The sequence below is a fragment of the Trachurus japonicus genome, chromosome 12 (genome assembly GCF_045865225.1).
Source record: "Trachurus japonicus isolate A0001 chromosome 12, Traja_1.0".
In the NCBI taxonomy this organism is placed as follows: domain Eukaryota; kingdom Metazoa; phylum Chordata; class Actinopteri; order Carangiformes; family Carangidae; genus Trachurus; species Trachurus japonicus.
The window spans coordinates 14,283,791-14,307,087 of record NC_140918.1 but is presented as its reverse complement, the minus strand read 5'-3'; the positions used below and the strand labels follow the sequence as shown (position 1 = coordinate 14,307,087).

Below are 23,297 nucleotides of genomic sequence, written 5' to 3'. Positions count from 1 at the left end.
ATCCTCACTGCCACTAAATCCACCTGTGTTTTTTCCTCCTGTAATTTGAATCATTGTTCACGTGACTGTAAATCTCACACAAACTGTGACGCCACCACCTCTTGAAACGTTGCTTCCCCTCTCAGAAACCTATGCAACAGAGAAAAACGGTTTCCCACTTTTCCTCCCCACAAAAAAACACTTTGTCACTACGTTAACTTAACAGAGGCGGGATCTAAGTAGAAAGTGCAATATGTAGGACGATCTTCTGCAGACAGAAACAATTTTTTTGAACCGAGAGGAGGTGAATCTGTGGCCTGGGTCGAACCTTTCCCGTCCTTTTTACTCAGAGAGGGGAAAAAAAAGGTTTTTAGGAGTCAGCATTGATGACATCATGCATCAAATCTTTTCTGGTTGATAATTTCTTTTCTGTTTTTTCCTCCTTTTTTGTTTCCTTTTCTTCTTCCCTCTCTCAGTGGTCACGGGGGTGAGTGAGAACATGAAAGCAGCCAGTCTATGCATAAAACTATCAAAACGCTCCTTCTGTTTCACCCTCACTTTGCTGTGTGAGAGCCCGTGAGTCGAACCCATCTCCTCAACCTTTTTCTTTCCGTCTGCTCGACTCTGCCGTCAGTGTGTGTTGTGTTGTATTTTAACCCCCAAATGAAAGCTAACAAAAAAAACAAAACAAAACAAAAACTAATAACAACCCACCAGCCACAAAAAAACCCCAACCCCCCACTTCTGTACCTCAAATTGATGTCATTTACAAACTACCTGAAACACTTCAGTCACCCCATGTGTATCTTAGGACTCCACGAGGACACAACAAGGCATATTCTACTTATTATTTAACATTGAATAGTTTTTATGGACATATCTTAATGCGTTATTCTGTATATGTGTGGTGCATCTTATGGGACTTGTACTTCCACTGTCTAGAGAATTTAGTCTGCAATGTATGAAGTTGCTGAATATTTAAATGATTATGAATAAATGAGTATCTGTATAAGGAAATAATATTTGAAAAAAATGTACAAAAAAAAATATTAACGCCGTGATGTATATGGACGTCTGCAGGTTGTTTGATACTTTAGGTTGTTGCAGAGAGGGTTTCTTTTTTTTTCTCGTCTCTCTGTCTTTCTCTCTCTCTGTGTAGAGGAGCAGGGAGGATCAGTGTGAATGTGTGAACTCCTGCAGAAACCAGGCCCTGCATCTTGTTCAGACTGATGATGTAGATGAAAGGATGAGTTTTACTCTGCAGGACTGCTGTGCTCTGTCAACACATTAAAACCTCAGTGTACTGGAAGAAGCTGCCTCTTTGTCGTCTTTTTTTCTCCTTTATGGTGGGAAAACGTCAGCGTCTGTCTGTTCAATACTCTTTATTGAAAATCCCATGCTTTTGGTTTGAAAAGATGACCTTCATAGTAATAATAAATTGTTTTTACGTTTGGTGAAATCAAAACAAAAAACAGAGAATCTCCAACATTTGGAATATGCATGGAGCTGAAAAACAATCATTTATCAATAGAAAACTAATTAACATAACATTTTATACAGTATTGATTGCTTAGGTGTTTTTTTTCACCAAAAATTCACATTCTCAGCTAAGACACTTCTTTTTTGAAACTCAATGAACTATTTTTAGGGGTTTAGGGGTTTGTAGGATCAGACAAATAAACAAAAGATGAAGAAAATTATATCAGTAATTTGATTTAAAAAATAATCTAATGGACTTGGTTTGTTTTCTGGCAGAATTATGAGTTTGAAATCCAGATGTTTTTGATGTGGATTCAAATGTTTTGTCCAAGCAAATTTCCGTTGGTAGAATTTCAATGATATATTTAACATAGAAGAATACATTATATTTCATAGAAGAATACATTATATTTCATTGAAAACTGGTGTAATTATTGAACGACCCCATCACTAAACTTATGCATGGAGTCATGGGTGGGACTGTGTGGAAATAATGGTTGAATTTAATTTATACAAACTGGCAAATTTGCTTGGGCACACTTTAGGACTGATTTGTTCCCAGGCTCTCTGGATAATTTTGTTTTCACTATCTGTGATGGCAACTGGATGCAGCAGTAATGCTATTTTATGAATTATCCAGGTGTAAATAGTAGTAAGTAATGTAGCTGCGTCAGTTTCAGGGTCCTGATAGTGGAGCCATTATTGATGTAACTGTAACACCTACGGGGACAAATAAATTACTACTACTACTACTACACCTTTAACAAATCAACATGTCCCCTGTTTCCTTTCCTTACCATTTGATTCGTGTGCGACACAACACACAACAGTTTTGGAGTATCTGTAAAATGACAAATAAATGCAGACACGGTGTGATCAAGTTGCTCAATCAGTTTTATTCAGGAGAAGGGGAGAAAATATTACTCAAGGAAACAAAAAAATCAGAAAGCTTCTGTCAGAAGCAGCCCTCGAACAAATCAGTTCTCTGAACAATCCTTCATTTCCATCCAACACTCACTTCTAATTTACATTAAAACTGATTAGTCTGAGATACTAACTTACTTCAAATAAATATATTTTCTTTTTTTTTTTAGTCAATCTTTGTATTAAATCACAGCCAGTCAGTAACCACCAACACCCCGACTCTGTACTCACACAGTCCGCTGCTGCCGCTGCCAGCAAACCCTGCAGCAGCACCGCCTCCCACATACACACCAGGCATAATGAATATACAATATGTTACACAGTTACAGTATGTACACTGCCTCTTTAACAGTAAAGACAATAAATGCTTCTCATTGCTATTTGCTTCAATCACGCAGAACATATTTTAACAGTGAATTATAAAGTGTGGGAAATCTTTTCATCCTCTTCTTTTTTTTGTTATTTTACAAGCCCCATAACACTACTAAAATGATTTTAATGGATATTTACCTCAGTCTGACCACTCCCAAAAAAGAAAAAAAAATAACAAAAGAAAAGAAAAGAAATTAATTTGTGGCATGTTTCAAAGGAAACCAAAAAGTGACAGAATGCTTAGAAGTGAGGAATTTAAAAAACCAAGAATGACGGAGCTCATTTATTCATAAACCATCAGTTACTGCCAAAGTGCTGTGGTTCAGGGTAGACGCAGTGCTGTTTACTCCTCCTGTAAACAGCACCAAGTTACATATGGCCTCCATATAACTTACACTTTTTATTACACTTTGCTTTATATAATAGCCTTAAAATACCAAACTCCCCTCGCGCACCTTCTGCCCTGTTATTTTCAGCGATAAATATCAAGTGTGTCATTTTAATAATTTAACAAATAATGCTGTCTTCCTCAAAATAAACTCAGGCATCACAAAAGTCAAAAATTCAGTGGGATATCTGTATAATGTTGCTTTTTAACATCATGGAGAGACGCTCACAAAACAGAGGCCGCTCACAAGATATGATGCAAATGAATCCTCCAATCTACATTTGTAAAGATAAGAGTCTCTTAAATGCTGAACACTGTCTTCTTCAAGTGAAGAGAGAAAAAAAATCAGTCAATCCAGAAGGTGATTTACATTAATTTGGTATTATTTTAGTTTTCTACTTTTGAGAAAAGAAGAAAAAAGAAGAAAAAGTTTTTTTTTGTTTTTTTTTAAAATTCTGATTGGTCCCCCGTTCTTGGGAATAAGATCATGACTTCTTGAATTGAGCGCTCTCATTCATTTCATCTTCCGCTCATATTTACACACCTTGGTCGTCCTCTGAGTGCAACACTGCGCACACACACACACACACACTCTCATACACACTTTCGGCTAGATTTCACTCGCTTCAACTGGAACCCTCAGCTCATGAGCAAGGCATCATAGGATCCCCCTCCTTTTTTCTTTTTTTTTATACTCCAAAGAGGCTCAATGGTAGAAACAGAGCTGAATGAGAAGCTTTGTACAGTTTTAGTGCAATCATACTTATAATATCTGATAGAACTCTACACAAAAGGACAACAGATGAAGAGGAAACACACACACACACTCATACAGACTACACACACACACACACACACACTCACACAGTCCAGTTGTAGAGGATGTGCATGAATTCATCTCTGATATGTGAAACTACAAGCAAAACGTAACAGAAAAGAACAGGCTCTCATTTATAGTGTAAATTAGTTAAAACTCAAAAGACCCCATGAAACAGACGTTTAGAGCTCAGGAAGAAAAGAAAAATAAATGAATATATGAGTTGTGTTTTTTTTTTTTTACGCCACAGCTCCCGTATCTTCAAGTAACTTAACATCTAAGAAGCTGAAGTGGAAACAACAGTGTGGAAAGTGTCTGTAATAACTTCTTGCTTTTCCTTTTCATGGGGTCTTTAAATTGCATCTCTCCGGTGACGTCGCTCGGACTAACAAGATGTTTCGGACATTTTTACAACACAAACATTTCACATATATTAACACATCGCACTGTACATACGAGACTTATTTTCAGTGTTTGCAGGGGAAAAAAGACATTGTAGAGAAAAGGTAGTTTTTAGGGACAGTACCAATCTGCAACACCTGCCTCCTCCTTCCTGACCCCGATCGATCGATCGTGTAACTAGTGAGCGTCTACACTTTCAAAGCTCTTACTGTATGTGCACGAAGTTCCTTTCCTGACTTGACTTTCACTTCCGTCTCGTTCTGCCTGCCTCTCCTGATATCGTCCTGCTGCTCCTTTCTCCTCACGTCACACTAACGCACAGGTCAATTTTCGGGTCGTTACATTCAAACGTGATGCTCTTTTTTTTTTTTTCTTGTTTTTTTTTTTTTTTTTGCATGTGTACAGTGAATTGTGTAAAAGTGAGATTTGCAATAAAGTAAAGTTGCACGACAACAGGCTGCTAATCTTCCACAGCTCTTTAAGTACTGTATCAGCGAGGGGGACAGAATACGTCGCCCCCTTTATTGCACTTTTGTGTGAGATGGGGGGATGAGAGAGAGAGGATGGGAAAATTGCGATCAGGAGAATAATCAGATTGTGTTCAGGGAATACTGGTTTCCTCCTCTCTGGGAAGAGCATTACTGGCAAAAACTGAAACATAAAAACAACGGCAAATAGAAAATACTCTCGTTTTTAACCATGCACACGGTAGCATCAACACACATAATGAAGTGGGGGCTTTTTAATGTAACTGGGTCAAAGACATTCTTTTCATTCTGTGACTGGTTTGGTAGGATGTCAAATGTTTTTGAGAATGATCTATGAACTATAAACATGGTAAACTGTGGTGCGAAATATTCCCAAGCTTCAAGACATGTTCAATATCTCACTCACTCACACACACATACACACACACACACACACACACACAAAGACACACTGGCCTTCGTCACACCTCACACCTCACACCACCAGGATCTTGACTTCATCCTGTTCGTCGGGCCGGTAGAAGAAGGGGATGCAGGGGTTCTCCCCGAGGAAGGGGGGTGACCGTTGCCCCCCCAGGGGGTTCTGGATCTCCTGGAGCAGCTGCATGATCTGCTGGGCCGTGCCGTCCTCTGTGGGCACCATGGGCTTGGAGTCGGTCTGCGCCGACCCGCTCGCAAGCGTCTGGGGCGAGGGGGCTTCCTGGCCCGTAGGGGGGTCTGACAGAGGAATGACCTCCATGGCTTCTGCAGCAGAAAGAGAGAGGGAGAGGAGCAGAGAGGTGTTCTTATTCCTGATAGAAAGAACAGGGAGACATAGCTTCAACACAGACTGCAATTTTCTGACACTGAGACAGACTAAGTAACCTAATCAATGAATTAAAGGGATACTTGACCCAAAATCGATAATTCACCAATTTTCTGCTCACCGTCATGCCGTCCGGCTGGCAGCGGATTTTCATATAATGGCGGCGGACTGTGCTCACTTTTGAATTGTCCGAAACACACACTATGAAACATCCAAATACCTCCATACCAGTGTTGGGTAGTAACGCGTTATTAGTAACCCGTTACGTAACGCCGTTACTTTTTTCAGTAACTAATAACGTAACGCGTTGTTTTTTTAAATCAGTAACTCCGTTATCGTTACCAGACGCTGCGTTACTCCGTTCCTTTCCGTTCCTTTGGTGACGTTTTACAGCGGCACACACTTCCTATTACATTGTAGCGATCAATAAAGTTTCATTGAATTGAAAGAAAGACAGAGCACACTGACACTGTGTGACTGTGAAAAACAAAGCGCTTGGTGGCCGCCCTCTAGCGTCCCACACGTAATCAAACACGCTCCATGAAGAGGACTGGACAGAGCACGGCAGGATGGCGAGCTAAGGTAACGTAGCTAACGCAGCATCCGAGACCGAAGCTGTGTGTCAGTTCAGGCTGCAGCCCCTCAACTGGGACACAGCTCCAGAGTCACAGCGAGACACAAGCACCCACTCCACCCGAGCAGCAGCGGTATTGGAGTCCGACAGACGGACGCCTGAAACGGTAAACACAGAGTGATCGCTCCGGGTAAACACAGCTGATCGATCGAAAAAAATTACCGCTGGAGTGAATTTAGTACTTTCCGTAATTAAATCAGGTTCTTGAACGTAACCTCGATCAAAGTAGTATCCTCAAGATGTTTGCAGTTCTGTCATGCTGCTGTAGGCTACATGCTGACATCATGCAGCATGATGATGATAAAGTTTTAAAGATAAAAAACGATTTTTCATCAGCATCAGTACAGAACTGAAATGAGGTTAGAGGGGAATTCAATCAACCTTTATTTAATGGGAGCATTGGGGGAAAAAAAACGTTTTAAAGTAACGAAAAGGTTACTTTCTCAGTAACGCATTACTTTTTGGTTAAAGTAACTGAGTTACTAACTCAGTTACTTTTTTAATGAAGTAACTAGTAACTGTAACTAGTTACTATTTTCCAGTAACTAGCACAACACTGCTCCATACTGCTCGTCCATACTGACCCAAGTATCCTGAAGCCGTGACATGAAAAAGTTTTTGGCAAAAATTAATTTGATCTCTGTTTTTAGCCTTGTTGTAGTAGTAGCTCCCAGTGGCTCTGTTGCGAGATGTTGGTTTGTCATTGTAAACCATTGGATGTCTGATGTAAACACAGAAGAACATCTCGCAGCAAATATGTTTGCAACTGGATGTTTCATATTGTGTGTTTTGGACGATTCAAAAGTGAGCTCTATCCTCTGCCATTATATGAAAATCCAATGCCAGCCGGACCCCCCCCTGGAACTCCAAAAGCGTTTTGATGACTCCGAAAGTTCTCCTGCAGTATGATGAAGTATCCCTTTAAGTACATTTTTCCTCAAACCCTGTCTTTCTGTATTATTGTTGCTTCTCTCCTTTTGTTTCTGTGTTAAGAACCTGTAAAATTCACAACTAAAATCAACAATGGACCTCTATCAATCACACATACGACTCAACTTTGTGTGCATTAATAATATGAGACAGCACATTGTTCCGGTTGTGCCTACCTGCTCCGCTGGCTGCATTAAGCTCCATGTGTGTGTGTGCGTGGTGGTGCTCGTGGTGAACGTGATCCTCCCCGACAGGAAGCAGGTCGGGGTTCACTGTACTCGTGCCGGCTACAGCTCCGGCGTAGCGGCTGTACCAGTCGTTCCTCTCGGCCACCAGCCTCATCACCAGATCCTGCAGCTCCGCCAGCTTCGCCTGAGAGAACAGACATGACAGACAGGACACAGACGACGCTGTCAGCCGGGAGAACACTGACCCCTTGTAGCTTCTTTCAAACATGGTTACTGATGACAATATGAGGTCATTTTATCATGAAAGGAATATTATTCTAGGAGTTGGAAGAGTTTTCTGACTGAAGGAAAACAGACAGACAGAAACATTATTAACAGTACCTTCATCTCCTCCTTGTCCTGGGCCAGCATGCTGATGTACTGCTCCTTCTCCTGGTGTTTCTGCTTCATGATGGCTCGCTGATTCTGGTACAGGGCTATATACTCCCCTGGGAAGACAAACAGAGCACATGGTTATAAAAGAAACGTGTATGTGTGTGTGATTTAGACTTTTTGTCCATTTCAATTATTTTGACAAAAAAACAAAAGAAAACACAATAATCATCAGAGCAGTAACAAAAAACATGGCGTCGCCGTTGTCTCACCTATAGTGTCGGTCTCTCCAGACAGCTGGATGCAGCGGTGCTCCAGCTCCTCCACCCTCTCCTTCAGGTCGGCTTTCTCTTGCATAAGCGAGGTGAAGCGCTGCTGAAGCTTCTCCATGGCAACTTGCAGGGCCTGATGAACTTCCACTGGCACTCCTCCTTCTAAGGTCGAGACGTTGTATTTTATACATCAGGATTACATACAGCATACTATGTCTATATAGTACCGACCGACTATACTGGTTTCCTCACCTGAATGCTCGTGACTGTGTTCACAGTGACTGTGTTGGTGGTCGTGGTCGTGGTCATGGTCATGGTCGTGATCGTGCTCGTGGTCGTGATCATGGTCGTGCTCGTGGTCGTGCTCGTGATGATGGTCGTGATCAGACTTGTGGCTGTGTTGTTGCTGTTCGAGGCTGAGGGCCACAGCGACCTGGTGTCTGGCTGCCAAGTGCAGCCTGTGCTCCTCCTCAAATTGCCTTCTGGCCTCGTCCCTCTCTGCCTCCAACTGAGCCAAGGCTCCACGGATAAACTCCTCCTGTTGGAGGACAGGAAGCATCGATGAGGATGTGAAACAGATGAACAAGGTGGAAAAAGTGTAATTTCAAACTTTTTTGTCTTGAACAAAAAGTAATGTCTGTGTTTCATATACAGTATTTGACACTGGACCGTACTAAAACCAACTTAAAACTTTGCTTTCCAAATGTGTAATAAAAGTCGAAGCAAAAGACATAGACAAATCTATAAAACAGTTTGAGGGTAAACACTGATGATCACTCTCCTCACCATCTCTTTCTGGCTTTCAAAGTCTTCTGGGATGACTATGGAGGCGGACTTCTTTGGACTCTCTTGCAGGGACTGGCTTTCCACACCATCTCCTAAATTGCAAATTGACAAATTAAACTTGTTGGTGTGATCCCAACCTTTAATGCTAACTGATCACATGTGCGGTGCATGACTGCAGAAGTTATCACCGTCCTTGCATGCAACCTGCACACACCACGTCCACATTTGCAGACTTAAACTGCTATTGTTTCTCTCTGCCTGTAGGTGGCGCATGTTGAAACTAGAGCTGTGAGATCTAAAGATGTGATGCTGCTGCTTGACTGCTTGATGTCAGGTGCTTTCTATCAATCACATTATTCCATTGTGTCTTGTGAAAGACTCCAGTTTCCAGTTTCAAGGTTTGTGTTTGGTTCTTTCAAATTTAACAATATGAGACAAGAATGCTTTTGTGCTGTTAAAAATTTGGGTCACAAAAACATGAATGCTGCTAAAGTAACTTCATTGTTTGATGCTGAATTTCAAAGGAGCAAACAGGTATAACAGGAAAAAGGTTCTGACAGTAGATAAACAAAAAGGTAAAAAAGAAATCTTACCTTGATCTCTTGATGATATTGCTAGAGCTGAGCTGCTGAGTAGCTCCTTCACCTCAGCCTTCAACTGCTCATTGTCTCTGACTAACTGCTCCAAATGGTCCTGTGGGAGGAGACACAGAGTCATTGAAAACAGCGAAGAATAGACAGTTCATGAGCGAGGGGAAGAAGGTCCAGCTACAGCACATTTTAAAGCATTATGTAACTTCTAATCCTTACTGATTGATTTCTATACTATCACCGTGTCATCGCCTGATTCTGAGCCTGAAGCAGTTTGTTTACATTCTGTTAATGTGTTAAGTGGCTTGTTTGCTACACACTCACATACAGTACACAACATACTGTACAATAGTCTTCTTCCTTAAACACACACCTGTGCCTGTTTGAGCTGACTGTGGCTCATCTCCAGCTGCACGCGGCTGTGGCTTTCGTCGTGCTGCAGCCGGTCCATGAGCTGGCTCTGCTGCAGATACTGATGGTGGAGCTGTTCTCTCTCCGAGGCCAGGGTCTGGTAGCCGGCACAGTACTGCTGCAGGTGGGCCACGACCTGGTCCCTCTGCTCCAGCAGACCCTGCGTCTCCTGACTCTTCAGTTGCAGCTGAAGGCGGAGGAATGAAGATGGAAGTTAGACAAAGAGGATGCAGAAAACAGCTGCGTTGTAAAAGAGTTTCAGATGCTGTATTAAAGATTCAGTGTGTGTGTGTGTGTGTGTGTGTGTGAGACCACACCTGTTCCTTGAAGTTGTGCAGTTCCTCTTGCAGCTCACCCATCCTGCGGGCCAGCTCCTTTTTCACGTGTTGCTCTGACTGGATGGCAGTGGTCAGCTCCATGTTCTCATTAGTCTGAACAAATGAAGGAGTAACAGGAATTTTGGCTTAAAGGCGATATTCTCCCTCCCTCTGTGATTAATACTTGTTATGAATGTGCTTTCTGAATTCATGAACCTCTAGTAGCTCTTTATTACAGAGGCACTGACCAAACTTTAGAACAATAACCAGCTAACAAGACAAAAAAAACCAAATAAAAATGCTACCAGGGAATTAATGACAGCACTTTCAAATTAAGTTAGTAAAAAACAATATGTAATATGAAAAACAGCACATGCATCATTAAAAAGGGAATAGATTTTCAGCCTCACCAGTTTAACAAAACCGTTCTGCAGCTCAGCCAGCTGGTCCTTCAGCGTACGGTTCTGGGTGAGAGCGCGGCTAATAGTGGCCTTGTCCGACTGCACGTCCTCCAACATGCGCCGGCGGTCCTCCTCCTCCTGGGTCTGGCTCTCCACCTGCCGCTCCATCTCACCCAGACGCGTCTCCTGCTCCGCACACAGCCGGCTCAGCTGCTCATTATCTCGCAGCTGGGGGGGAAATATCACAGAGCTTAAGTGGTACAACAGTGGTTCTGATGGTCTTTGAAACGTTGAGCAAAGCACACACCAATCTGCGTTTCTTTAAAAAAGTCGTGGACAAATTAACTTTTTCTTGTGTAGATCAAGTTGTTTATGTTTGGAGAAAACAATGTAGCGCATACCTGTGCCTGGTACTGTGAAGTAAGAGCTTCTTTCTCCTGTTCTAGTCTGTTAAGGCTCTCTTGCAGGGCCACCTCGCTCTCCGATGGCCCCGAGGACTGAGACTGAGGCTCTGCATTATCAACCTCTCTCTCCTGGGATAGTAATGCTGAGGTACAGAAAAAGGACAACAGTTATGGAGTTTAATAGGTTTGCTATATTGACACCACATGATGGATGGTAGACATGTGCCCAGCCTTTTGAATGCTACAGCTTTCAATATTAGGCCGAACTACATATTTTATGTACAAAAGTGCTTGTGATAATGCCTCACATTAAGCATAATGTACAGTAGCACTGGTATTAACGCTACTATGCAGGCAAACAAACCACAGCACCCTGACTCATTTATGACATTAAAGAAATCATTAAGGTAAACAAACAATTCACTTGTGTTTTTCACATTAAGGAGGCCATGGAGAATAGTGTGGGAAAGGAAGAAAGACTAGATGAAGGTAGTGTGCATCAAATACCTGCAGCGTTTTTCAGCTCTGCGATGCTGGCTTCTAGTTCCTGAACTCGGCTGATGTTTCTGTCCCTCTCCTCTGCAACCAATGACACCTACGCGGACATCGACACACACTGATTAGTCATTCGTTTGCACACCAAAATATTAATGATAATAAAAAACAAACACATAATTCTTGTTATTGTTAAAGCTACAGTCAATCGTCATGAATACGCTGATGTTTTGCATTGTTAACCTGTGTTAGCAGCTGCTCTGTTTTGTCCTTCCATATGCGTCCCTCCTCCTGGATCTGCTCTGCGTAACAGTCCCTCTCTGTCTTCAGCTGGGTGATCGACTCCATCACCTACGACATCACACACATGAAGGAAAGAGTGAATAAACAAACAAAGACCTTTTTTTATCTCATGAGAGATAAAAAGGCAGGTGTTTACATGCTCAGTTCAAAGTAGTTTTGGGTGGTTTACTGTCAAGTGAGAAAAAACAAGTCAGTTTTCAATCTTTACTTATCAAGTAATCAAAAAAAACAATGTTATGGAGAAAACTGTAAGAGGAAGCTCCTTGTGCTCAGACCTGGTGGTTATGTGCCTCCAGCTGCTGCTTCTCCTCCAGCAATAACTGGACCTGCTGGTTGGCACTGGTGGGATCTGACTGACTGGAGCACTGGAGGGGAAAAAACAACAACACAGGAGTGAAATGTTGGTAGATAACATACAGTGACTACAGAGTTGATCCACTGCTTCCAATCATTGTGAGAGAAGGGTGAGTTTTAAAGGGTGTAAATGTTGTGCTTGCGTTTTAACACACCTGTTGCAACATGAGGTCAGCGATCTCCAGTCTCTTGCGTTGATCTTCCAGCTCCAGCCTCATCGCTCCGTTCTCCTGCGTTCTCAGCTTCAACTGCTCAGACAGCTCTGAGTTCTGCTGCTTCGACTCTTCACTCAAATTGCTGCAAAAACAAACATTGTTCAACCAAACAGATCTGATAAGACTCGTGAGACTTGCTCATTGCCCATCTGTTGCTTTACTGTACGTGCAATCTGAGGGATGTGAACTACCCTCTTTAATGTCAAAGCAATTCTCATCAAATCATCTGTTATGGACATCTTATCAAATTCATCTCCTTTCGTGAGCTCAGATACTTACTTTACTCTGAACACCTCTAGCCTCAGGCTGTCTCTCTCCCTTTCAAGCTCTTTATTGTGCTTGAGACAAAAAGAAAAACATTTATCAGAAATAACAGACACTTGGCCAGCAGCATGTTAAAGCTCTGAATGTCATTTTAACAGCTGACACAAAGTATGTAGGTACTGCCTTTACATGTATTTTGTATGAGAAGTGGGTTTGTCTTGTGAATTGCATTTGCATTACAGAGAGTAATGACTGCAAACCTTTTCAAACTGTTTCTGCTGTGTTGAGACAGAAGAAAGAGTTCTCTCCAGCTCTGAGACTCTCTGCTTTGACGCCTGCAGACGGTTGTTCAGCTCCTCTGCCTCAGCTGTACACACACACACACAGACACACACAAACTGTGAACTAACTGCTGCAGGGTTAAAATCTTGCCAAGATGAAAAATTATTATTGAAAAGTATGCATTGCTGATTATAAAACGCACCTGATTTCTGTCGTGCAGCCTGTTGTGTGTATTGTAGTGCAGTTTGGAGCTCTGATTTCTCTGATACCAGAATACCAATTGTCTGAATGTGAACCTAGAAGGTGAAGGGCAAACAGGGAGTAAAGTTCTGTATTAGTCTATATAAAGTATGATTACATTACAACAGAAACCACATTCTCTCTATATAGAGTACAGGGAGGGGAGGTTGCATGGTGGTGCAGTGGCTGCCCAAAGGTGTGAGTGTGAGCATGACTCGACGTGTCAGCCCTGACTGGCACCCTGTCCAGGGTGCAGGGTGTACCCTGCTGTCACCCAGTGTCAGCTGACGTTGGCTCCAGTCCCCCTGCAACCCTATAAGGATCAGTGGTAGAGCTAATGGACGGATGGAGGAATAAATGTTTGTCAGGGATAGCAATCAGCGGAGGAAGGGTTGGAAAGAGGAGGATGTGTTCTCTAATCCAATTTTTATCTATTTCAGGAACTTTGACATTATATATTCATGACATGATACATTACACTGAAATTTAATGAAACATTTTTGGCACTTCTCCTGTGGGAAGATACAGTTTCAGAAAAGCTAAAAAAAGAAAAAAAAAACACTACACAAATTCAGTTTAGTTTGGGCACAAGATTTTACCTGTAATTGTTCCCGCATGGCTCCCTGCTCTTTTGAATATCTCTGCTCAAATTCTTTTCGCTCCTGTAGGAAATAAAAAACAGTTCATGAATGACCAGGCAGGAAGTGAAAATTCAGTAGACCAGAAAAAAATTGGAATGAATGAAAAGACACTCAAGCAGACAGAGGGGAAAAAATATTGTTTACCTTTTGTAGCTGATCCGTGAGCTCCTGAGATTGCCGTGCCTGCCAAATCAACAGGATGTAATTAATTTTTTATGAAAAAATTGAAAAGGTTTGGGAAAGATCAACATGTATTTCATGACTCCTGCAGTGCAACCCGAAAAACCCATAACTACAGCTCTGGCACAAAGGACCTCAAGGGCATGCCAGACAGGACAGGGATAGCAGAAAAATATTGAAATAATGAACTTGTGCTGTTGGTTATTTATGTTATATAAACCTTTGGAGTTTAATGTGTTGTTAGTGTGTTAAACTAGTTTTAGAAAGCCGTACATTTTGGCATCTACTGTCACTAGTTACTACCGTTCTTGGTTAATCTTTGTAGAAATGTATTTAAATCAACCCAAGTGAAAGACAAATAAATAACATGAAAAACATGCATGACTTCTCCCAGTGTGTGGTTACTCAAGATGAGGTACAGAATGCATACAGCACATGCACTGATGTGGTAATTAATAGTGGGAGGACTGGAAAAAGATGCACACAAATACACACACACACACAGCTTCTTACCAGCTGGTCTAGCTGGGTATTGAGCTGAGAGTTTGTTAGGTTGCTGGACTCCAGGGCGGCTGCCAGCTCCTGGTTCCGACTCTATCACGTGCACACATGCATCCGGGAAAGGAAAGAAAAAATAAACAAAAAAACAAGACAGGGATAAAGTGCAGTGGCAAAAGTCAAACAAAGAACACATAGGAGGAGAAAAATTCAAATGTGAATCATTAACATGAGGGCAAACAATAGCACCATTACATGAAAAATGTGTTTTTAATAATGAGACGTGAAGCAAATAATTAAAATACATGAGGGCTGTTAAACCAGTTGGAAATTAGTGAAGCCTTTTATAACCACCTATTTATGTATCATTTGTATGATGTGGACAGGATCCACGTGAGCTCAGTTTGTCATATGCCCGGTGGAAACAGATACTGTAGCACGTTATGAGCAACTCCATGAATCACACCACACTGTGGTCACTGAAATAACATTACATGGTGTTGAGGGGCAAAACAGAGCTTTCAGGGCAACTTTGAATATCTATGCGCCTATAGCACTCACAAGATACACCACTACACACAGCTTCTGAACAAGGACACAACTTATGCATATATTCTCATGATTCATGGAAATTCCATTTAATTTGCAAGAGTTTCATGGTTTTTAAATGTTTTTATAAAAATCATCTATTAAGTCAAATATCAATTCAGACATTCGCTCCTTTAAGACTCCTTAATTGAAGCTCTAGAGTCACTTGGAGTACATATGATGTACTCTGTGTGGCTAATGAAACTAGAAAAAAAGGAAAAGGTCACAGTCGCACAAAGAGTCACAGTGAATTTTGGTCAGATTACATTGCTAATGCTGAAAGCATGATGCATACTAATTCAGACAGCAAGCTAGCGTACTATCCAATAATTAACATTCAGGGGCTGCCAGAGTAAATCCAATCTAGGGACTGATTTCAGTTTCCCCTTTACACTGAGTCACACAGAGATAAAAATGATCCCATGTTTAAAAGAAATGTTGCAGCTGCTGCTGTAAATACCACAACATGGAGAGACTATTGTATGACTTGACCATCATCTAGTCTGGGTTTCAACACAATACAAGTCTTTAGGTGGCAGAAAATACTGGATTTCCATCTTACCTCCAGTTCTCTCTCTCCGACAGAAGGTGCATCTCCATTCACATAAGCAGCAGATGACTGAAATGACACATCACAAATTCACATCAATCAGAAAATTCATAATGTTTTCATCACAGTACAAATAATCTACTACCACATGTCTGAAGCTGAAACAGCGTGAATGCATTGCAGATGCACATTGTTTAGTCAGCGGTGGTAAGACCTGCATTTCACCACCATGTGCATCAACAATACTTGAACGTATTTTCTTCAGAATAACAGAGTAATGTATCACCTGCTATTACAACAGCCAGATATATATTAATCATTCAAGATAGTGAAAGGTCAGTGTTGACTGTGTCTCAGAAAATGGACAAAAAGCACAATCTTGTTGCCGTTTTACTGCTGACACTGCAAAACTGCACTGAGTTCAAAAGGAATTTATCAAGCTGGATGGTGCGCCAGTTGATGCTGTCAATATGCTTGAGGCCATTGGGAACAACTGGCATATTTAAAAATGCTTCCAGGGCATTCCTGCCAAGAATAGATGCAACACACCCTCAGTGAGGGTGCACATCAGTGGCGTTGTGTTATTATTGTTATTGTTGAATGTGTGTGCGTGAGAGACGTGAGATGATATTGGTGCCTCTAAAATCATACCCCAGAGACCAGGCCGTTTAGTTGCTGGGAGAGTTGTCGCAGGCTCTCTGTGGAAGACAGGGGTCTGCAGGATAAACACAGGTAAATACACATTTAAAATACACATTCACAGAATTGACTTTTTTTTCCACATAATGTGCAATAAATCAACAAATTCTAAACATGATGCTCTTGGTGGCAAATGCCAGTTTTAGAGGAAAACTTAAAAAAATATATAATCCAGTCCACATGCATGGATATATCTCTGTATGTTAATATGAGAGTGTGGGCAGTGGCAGTGGGGACTCGGAGTCAGGTAACCCACCTATTTTCCTCTGTTAAATTCTCATTGCCATTGGTATCAGGGTAGTCCTAAAGAGAGAGACAGATGGAAAGCAGAGGAAAGGGTGAGACAGTCAGGCAATAACATTTAAGAAGAGGGGATTTCTTTGATGATACAGCACAACGTAACAAACAAGTGCAAACAAGTAGAGATGTCGCAAATCAGTTGTTTTCATCAACTCTTACACTAATAGTACCTGTGGAGCAATTAGCTACAAACCTATGAGAATTATTATGCTAAGACTTGTAATCGTGGGCGTGACAGACAGACAGACAGACAAGAGTAAGAATAACAGAAATGAAACAGAATCTGAGCAGCAGAGTCAGAAAGAGAAAAAGAGAAAATAGAGTGAGAGTGAGAGACACACCTGCAGGTCAGTGTTGTGACCGACAGACTCAGGGTTATTAGTAGTGTTAGCACTAGCAGGGTTAGACACAGGTGAGCCACGGCCTGACTCCCCCCGTGAGTCCTCCAGCAGCTGAGGAACTGAAGACCCCATGGGCTCCACATCAGCAAAGTTCTGAGGTGACACACACACAAAATAAATGCACACACTGGTTTAATGGCACCAAAAAAGAGCAGTTATAAGTGATAAAAAAAAAAAGCAACAGCCAGGCCACAAAGACAATGCAAACTTTGTGTGTAATGAAAATAACTTGACTTGAGGTGAGAGTTTAATTGAGACAACTATGTCTATTAATGTAATTTACATGAACCTATGAGAGTCCACAACCTAGGAGGACATATGAATAGAAATAAACAGTAAAATCTTGTTTGTATTTATTTTTGTGTTAGCAATCTATTGCACTTTAATGTAAGTTTCGTTACTTGTAGCTGTTTCACTGATGATGCTGCAGTTTTGCCTTCCTACCTACCAACCTATGAACCTCTTTCTATAAGTGAGAGTGAAAGCACTGGAGGAACTGAGGCAGTGTAAGTACCGATGCTAATTTGACCGACTGATAATCAACTTTTCTCTGAGTTCTGCTTACTGAGTTTGACGTGATCAAAGAAATTGCAATGATGCAACCCATTTAAGAGTGCAAGTATGCAAGCAAATAAAAACAAAAAACAAAAGAGCAGCGATGAGAACACAGTTAAAAAGTTAAAACAGACACATATACTGTATTTCTTGTTTTCCCAGATGCTTTGCTTGCATGACGCACACGAGAGCAGATAACACAGCCATGCGACAACTAAGACTCATGCCACCTACTGTGGAAACCTTGCCCTATTCAAAGTGAACTTCAACTACTCCAACAATAAATGGATGAACTCTGAGAAACATCTGATAACCCTCTATAGTTGAGTGTTCACTCAAACTCATCTCATGCTTAATGGCCTATGCAACAGAGAGTAAGTGAATTAGACATTAGAGATAAGAGGTAAAAATGGGGAAATGAGGTACAACATTAAATACCACATGAGGAGCATCTATTTACAGCAGGGGGAGGCGGGGTGCAGAGACGGAAAAAAGACAAGCAGGGGAAGAAACAAAGAAAGGAAACAGAGAGAGATAGACAGAAGCTCACCTGACTGTTGCCATAAGGAGGAAGGACTACTCCATTGCTTTGACTAAGTGCTTTGAGAATACTGTCAAACTACAGGAAGGAAGAAACAAGGGCAGAGAGTGAAAGAGATGTGAAAGAGGAGGGAACGGTTCAAAAGTGACAGTGCTATAGTCAAACAGACACAGAGAAGCAGCTGCTACAAGAAATCTTAGAGGGAGGGGGTAGAAAAGAGAGGAGGGTGTGTAATGAGGAGAAACTGAGGCACGTATGCCTGACCTCTTGGGTTAATAAATAATAAGCTGCATTTGTGGAACCTTAACGCTATCCCTATAACCCTAACATTACTCAAGTAAAGTAAACACCTAAATCAGAATATCATCATCAACATTGTCTAAATGTTGCTTTTGTGCATGATCCCTGACTGAAAACCTCCTCTATGAGCTATACAAACTGACACATTAAACTTAAACTATCTCCCTTTACTATGATGATATGCAATAATTAACTGCCTACTGTTATTCATCATTATACAGTATAACGAAAACTTAGATAGTATTCCCTTACTTAAGGCTAAAGGACTTAAACACTTTAGTTAAAATTTAATCAGGTAAAAAATAACGTGATAAATCTTCATTATGTCTCAGGTCTGTCTCTGTTTTGACCCCGACAAACAAACTCCTGGTGGGTGCACTGCTGCCAGCACTCACAGTTTTGCATGTGTGTAGCCAGTCTTTGCCCACTACAAAATCAAACATGTTCCCGGCAGAATATTGCATCAGAACAAATAGTGAGACCGAGCAGCGAGCTCTGGAGCTGCGACGAGCCCAGATTCCCATTAGGCTTAGAAAATGACTGACCAACATAGTCTGTGGTAAACTGACCTGAGGGGGTCAGTCAGTGTACGTGAAAGCTGTGTGCTTGAGTCACATGCCTGACTTGTGTGTGTCCTCACTGGGACTCTCAATTTGCTTATATGAGATTAAAAACATACTACAGGAGGAGACAGGCTTGGTATGAGCTGTGATGATAACCAAATAGGTAAATTACCTGATGCTGAAAGTGTCACTGGCAGACATGTGACTGTGTAATTGGCTGACCTTTTTTTGACATCTCAGTCACTAGCGCAAATAACCAAACACTGACCTTGTAACAACACTTTCCACTTCAGTGAGGTCCAATAAATTATTAGTTCAAAAAATTTGACATATTAAAAACCATTAAGTAATTAGTCACTGCCTGCATTATTATAGGCATTTAACTGCATTAAATACATGCAGCCACTCAGTTCCTTGAATCAGAGCGAAATACAGGACAAAACCAAAAGCTATCAATGCAAACCGACAACAAGTCTGTCAGATGCATATGATTGTGTTAATGTTATCATAACTAAAACATCCATATCAGATAAGTTGGTTCATATAGCATAACGCAATATGCAGACTGATGGTCTGTTGATAAACAGATAACATACTTGTCATAAGTGAAGTTCTCTCTATGTGAACTAGCAATTCACTGCAGTCTGAAGAAAATGCCTCACCGTTTACATTTGTCTAATAACCTTAGAGTAGCCACTGTTGTGGTTGGGAGTTTAACCATCTCTGTCTCTACTCTGGTGTCCTTTTTGAATAAACATTACTTCCACCCTGCAGATATTGTAGGTGTTAAGTTAAGGTTGTTAAGGCTGCAGCTGTGTTGTTTGCACTGTGTGTGTCTGATAGCCTGGAGGAACACATTTGCCAACTTGACAGTAATTCAGCCGTATCAGTTCAAACACGGATCTATTTTGTGATCAGTGGCTAAGCACGCCATTATAAATCACTAAGTTAAAGAATACAAAGAAAAAAGCACCTTTTCTACAAGCACGATTATTCTGCTGTGAACACTCGATCTGCATCAGTGGTTAAATTTACAAATGAAAAAAAAACTTCACTAGGTTTGACAAACCAGAAATGTCAAGGACAAAGACAGACTGTCAAGCACAAAGAGAGGTTGTTATTTGAACAAGAAAGGCACGCAAGTAAACGGCACCGACTTACATTGATTGGAGAGTTTCTATCTGTTGAAGATGCATCGTGTTGGCCCGGTCCTTTCACCTTCCTCTTCTTCTTGGCCCCTGCTCCTCCACCTCCTCCACCACCCTTTTCTCCTCCTACACTGGTAGGGGAGCTCTTCTGCTGAAATTCCTTCAGCTGAGCAGCACATGAAAGGAGGAAACAATAGATGCGTGAAGAGGAATGCGGCAAGTATTTCTTGACTGGCACACAGAAAATCCATCTGCTACCATTTTAAAAGAGCCATAATATTTCCTATCATTACTTTATTCAGATCAAACAACTTCCACCTCTTACATCTTCATATCAACTTCCTGTGTGGTCCTGACAGGCTAAATGAGTTAGTAAATGTGAATATGGTCTGGCATAAAGCCAAGGATGCACTGCTCCTATTCTGACAACACACCAGCTTCTCAAAAAGATCCGGTTTCAATTATCCTACACTGGACCACATATCCACTGCAAACAGGTTATTGACTCTGTATTACTCTGTCTTGCTTGTTCAATGGCTTATTGTTCCAAACCAAACAAGACGAAGCTGATAACTTGCGGCACATCCACAGTTATGAGTGGTTTACCCCATGTGACAATTAAAGCATACCTTCACTCGCCTGAGTGTGTTTGGGCATGAGGCCTGCTGTGACAGCTGTCGATGGTGGTGGTGGGGGGATCAAAGGGGAACTACTGGAGCTGGCATTTCTAAAAACACCGGGGTTATGCCAAGCGTTATCATCCCCACCACAACCACTCATCCACGGAGATTGTGGAGCAGCAAGAAAAATGCTGACGATTCATTCCCCCCCCAAAGCTAACATTTCACAGCTGATAAGGCCATCTTCTTCCTGACTAGCCTAACAGCTACATCTACCTAGCCAAAGCACACACACAGCAGCAGGAGGACAGCCAGCGAGGAGGGGTGTCACCTGTCAAAACAGTCCCCGTCATTCTGCCCGGCTAACTGTGCTAACACTGCTAAGTCCACTATTTGTTTGACTTTAGGGATGTTTTTATTGGACATTGCTAGGGCAAGGGAGCTGCTCTGCAAGATAAGACACAAAGCTGGTCGCTGGCTGCTGTGTAGCAGTCTTAACACTTCACACATCACCAACTACCCATAGGTGTTATAGCCAGATTGCTAACGCTAACTTAGCTCCGGTTTGCTAATAACTACATTAAACGTTAGCCAGAAAAGACTCATGAAACCAACAGGCAAAGCTCGTAAGTTCAATTAAGCAATGGCTAACTAAACTACATGGGATGGTGTTAATGTCTCAACGAAGTAAAAAAAGAAAAAAGAAAATAAATAGCCTGCATAACCTGGTAAAAGTTAATGCTATCACTAGAGGCCCAGCGTAAGCCCCCGGCCTCTCCTGCGCGATGAAGCCGGGAGAGGAGCGCATACGGAGGGGACAAGCGCCAGCGCAGAGGTCGGGCGACGTGTAATGACAACACCCCTTCTCCGCACAGACATTTGTGAACGAAGAGTCAAAAAAACAAAAACAAAAGACCAACAGCACTGAGCCCACAGGCGAGAAGCAGCACCGGGGGGGTTCCCGTGATATTGAGACGGGTCAGTTGTAAATTACTTTACCTTTTTCTTAGCTGCAGCGAGTTTGATTTGCCTGCTCTGGTCGGCCATCCTGCTGCTCTGCCGTTCAACCGACCGAACCACGTCATCAGTTCGGTGCCTGGCCGCGTGTCCGCCAGTGGAGGGCGCGCTGCTTCACCGTGATGATCCTCACCCTGTCCTCACCTCAGAAAACACACCTCCTCTCCTCCAGGTAGGTAGGTGTAGGTGTAGCTATCACACAAGCCAGGACTAGTTATTTTTTCTATGTCATGATCTACTTTACAAAGCCATGTAAAAGGCACATTGTCATACTGTAAACAAGAACCCGTTGTGACTTGACTGTCTTATTTCCTTCTTTGCTGCTCATCTTGTGTAGGCCTACTCATGTCCTTGTTAATCAAGTAAGCTAAAATAAACATACAAGACATCAGAAAAGGGAAGTCTCTTATGACAATGCATATCTTGATAATCAGTTAAAGGGCTAATACAAAAATGAGAAAAGGGAAGTCTCTTATGACCATGCATATCTTGATAATCTAATACTAATACAGGGGGAGCATTGATGGGCATCATGGTATGCATGTGTGGATTTCAGCCAGTCCTTATGCAACTGGAGAAAAGCACTTGGGTGGTGTAAACCATGTGAGAACTTGCAAAACGTTAGATAGACCACGCCAAAGATTCACATTTTGACCATGACATTACACTAAGAATGACAGTAACAAAACAATTAGCCTATATTTATTATTTGTTCAATTAAATAAGCAAAGTATCCCCTGTGGTGTTGTCATATACAACAGTTTGCAACTGTAAATTAGGGTATGATGAAAAAGGAAATGCAGTATGCATCAATGGTCACAATGGTGTTTTGACTTCCACAGACATTAGTTGCCATTGACTGTCGTGACCGCAGCATTGTTTTCTAGAAGAAAAAAAAACAAAAAGAAAAACCAAATCAAAACAAAAAAACTGGTGACAATCATAAGAATATCATAAAAACACACGTGTCATAACTTTTAATTTGTACATGGAAGAAAGAAAAGTGATATTCTAGTAATAAGGACTAGCTACTTATTCAGGAGTGCAGTCTTGAGTTCAGATTTTATTTTCAACAACTAAAAAACAAGGCCAATGTTTAAGTGTGATTTATTTGTTTCAAGTGTCATTCTTGCTGAGGTTCTCTATTTCTTCTGTCTCAGTTCCTCCAGCTTTTGGCCAGCAGTTTCTAAGCACCACCTACACTGGATGAGGAAAAAAAGAAAGCAAAACTGCTTCATTAGTAGCTCACCAATTCTTCCAGTGAAAAGCCAAGAACCTGTGCAAAATGTCAGATGCAGAACAACAATACATTCACAGAAAAAGTCTTTGTATCAAATTTGTAGCTCTCTTATGATTAACTGCTCTCTTTGAGCTTATCCAAGAGTATAGTAAACAAAAACAGAGGGGAAAAAATCACAGTAGTAAAACTTTCAATAATATGAAATAAAATCTTTTTGGTGATTACGAGTGATCGACCATAAAAAAAAATGTTAAAAACATCAAGAACTGAAGTTGTTTAGTTCTCTCTGAAATATGGCTTAATCATGAATGAAGATCAATAATATGGAGACCACTTCACGTTAG

General features: G+C 41.4%; 1 protein-coding gene across 7 annotated transcripts; it reads right to left on the bottom strand.

The window, feature by feature from the left end:
* Positions 1-4,048: 4,048 nt before the first annotated feature.
* Positions 4,049-21,817, bottom strand: golga2 (golgin A2). Of its 7 annotated transcripts, XM_085793326.1 has the most exons (28): positions 21,696-21,817; positions 20,090-20,242; positions 18,075-18,143; positions 16,910-17,062; positions 16,525-16,571; positions 16,221-16,284; positions 15,582-15,638; positions 14,447-14,527; positions 13,898-13,936; positions 13,712-13,774; positions 13,075-13,168; positions 12,851-12,957; positions 12,606-12,664; positions 12,267-12,408; positions 12,033-12,122; positions 11,698-11,805; positions 11,467-11,554; positions 10,957-11,102; positions 10,565-10,783; positions 10,155-10,268; positions 9,800-10,024; positions 9,430-9,529; positions 8,837-8,928; positions 8,303-8,588; positions 8,051-8,212; positions 7,788-7,894; positions 7,395-7,590; positions 4,049-5,593 (listed from the first exon to the last, which is right to left on the bottom strand). In XM_085793326.1, the coding sequence occupies exons 1-28, from the start codon at positions 21,741-21,743 to the stop codon at positions 5,325-5,327; spliced, it is 3,378 nt and encodes a 1,125-aa protein (XP_085649452.1). In that variant the 5' UTR covers positions 21,744-21,817; the 3' UTR covers positions 4,049-5,324. The 7 variants fall into 7 exon arrangements, with proteins under 7 accessions (XP_085649452.1, XP_085649454.1, XP_085649455.1 ...); XM_085793328.1 differs by lacking the exon at positions 14,447-14,527 and having other exon boundaries at positions 4,300-5,593; XM_085793329.1 differs by lacking the exon at positions 16,910-17,062 and having other exon boundaries at positions 4,300-5,593.
* Positions 21,818-23,297: the final 1,480 nt, after the last annotated feature.

Coding starts and splice junctions, on each gene's coding strand:
- golga2 (XM_085793326.1), bottom strand. CDS start 21,743: ATGGCCGACCAGAGCAGGCAAATCAAACTCGCTGCAGCTAAGAAAAAG. Junction 16,285..16,524: donor AATTTAACAGAGGAAAATAG/GTGGGTTACCTG, acceptor TTTATCCTGCAG/ACCCCTGTCTTCCACAGAGA. Junction 9,530..9,799: donor GTCAGCTCAAACAGGCACAG/GTGTGTGTTTAA, acceptor CTCCTCCCACAG/GACCATTTGGAGCAGTTAGT.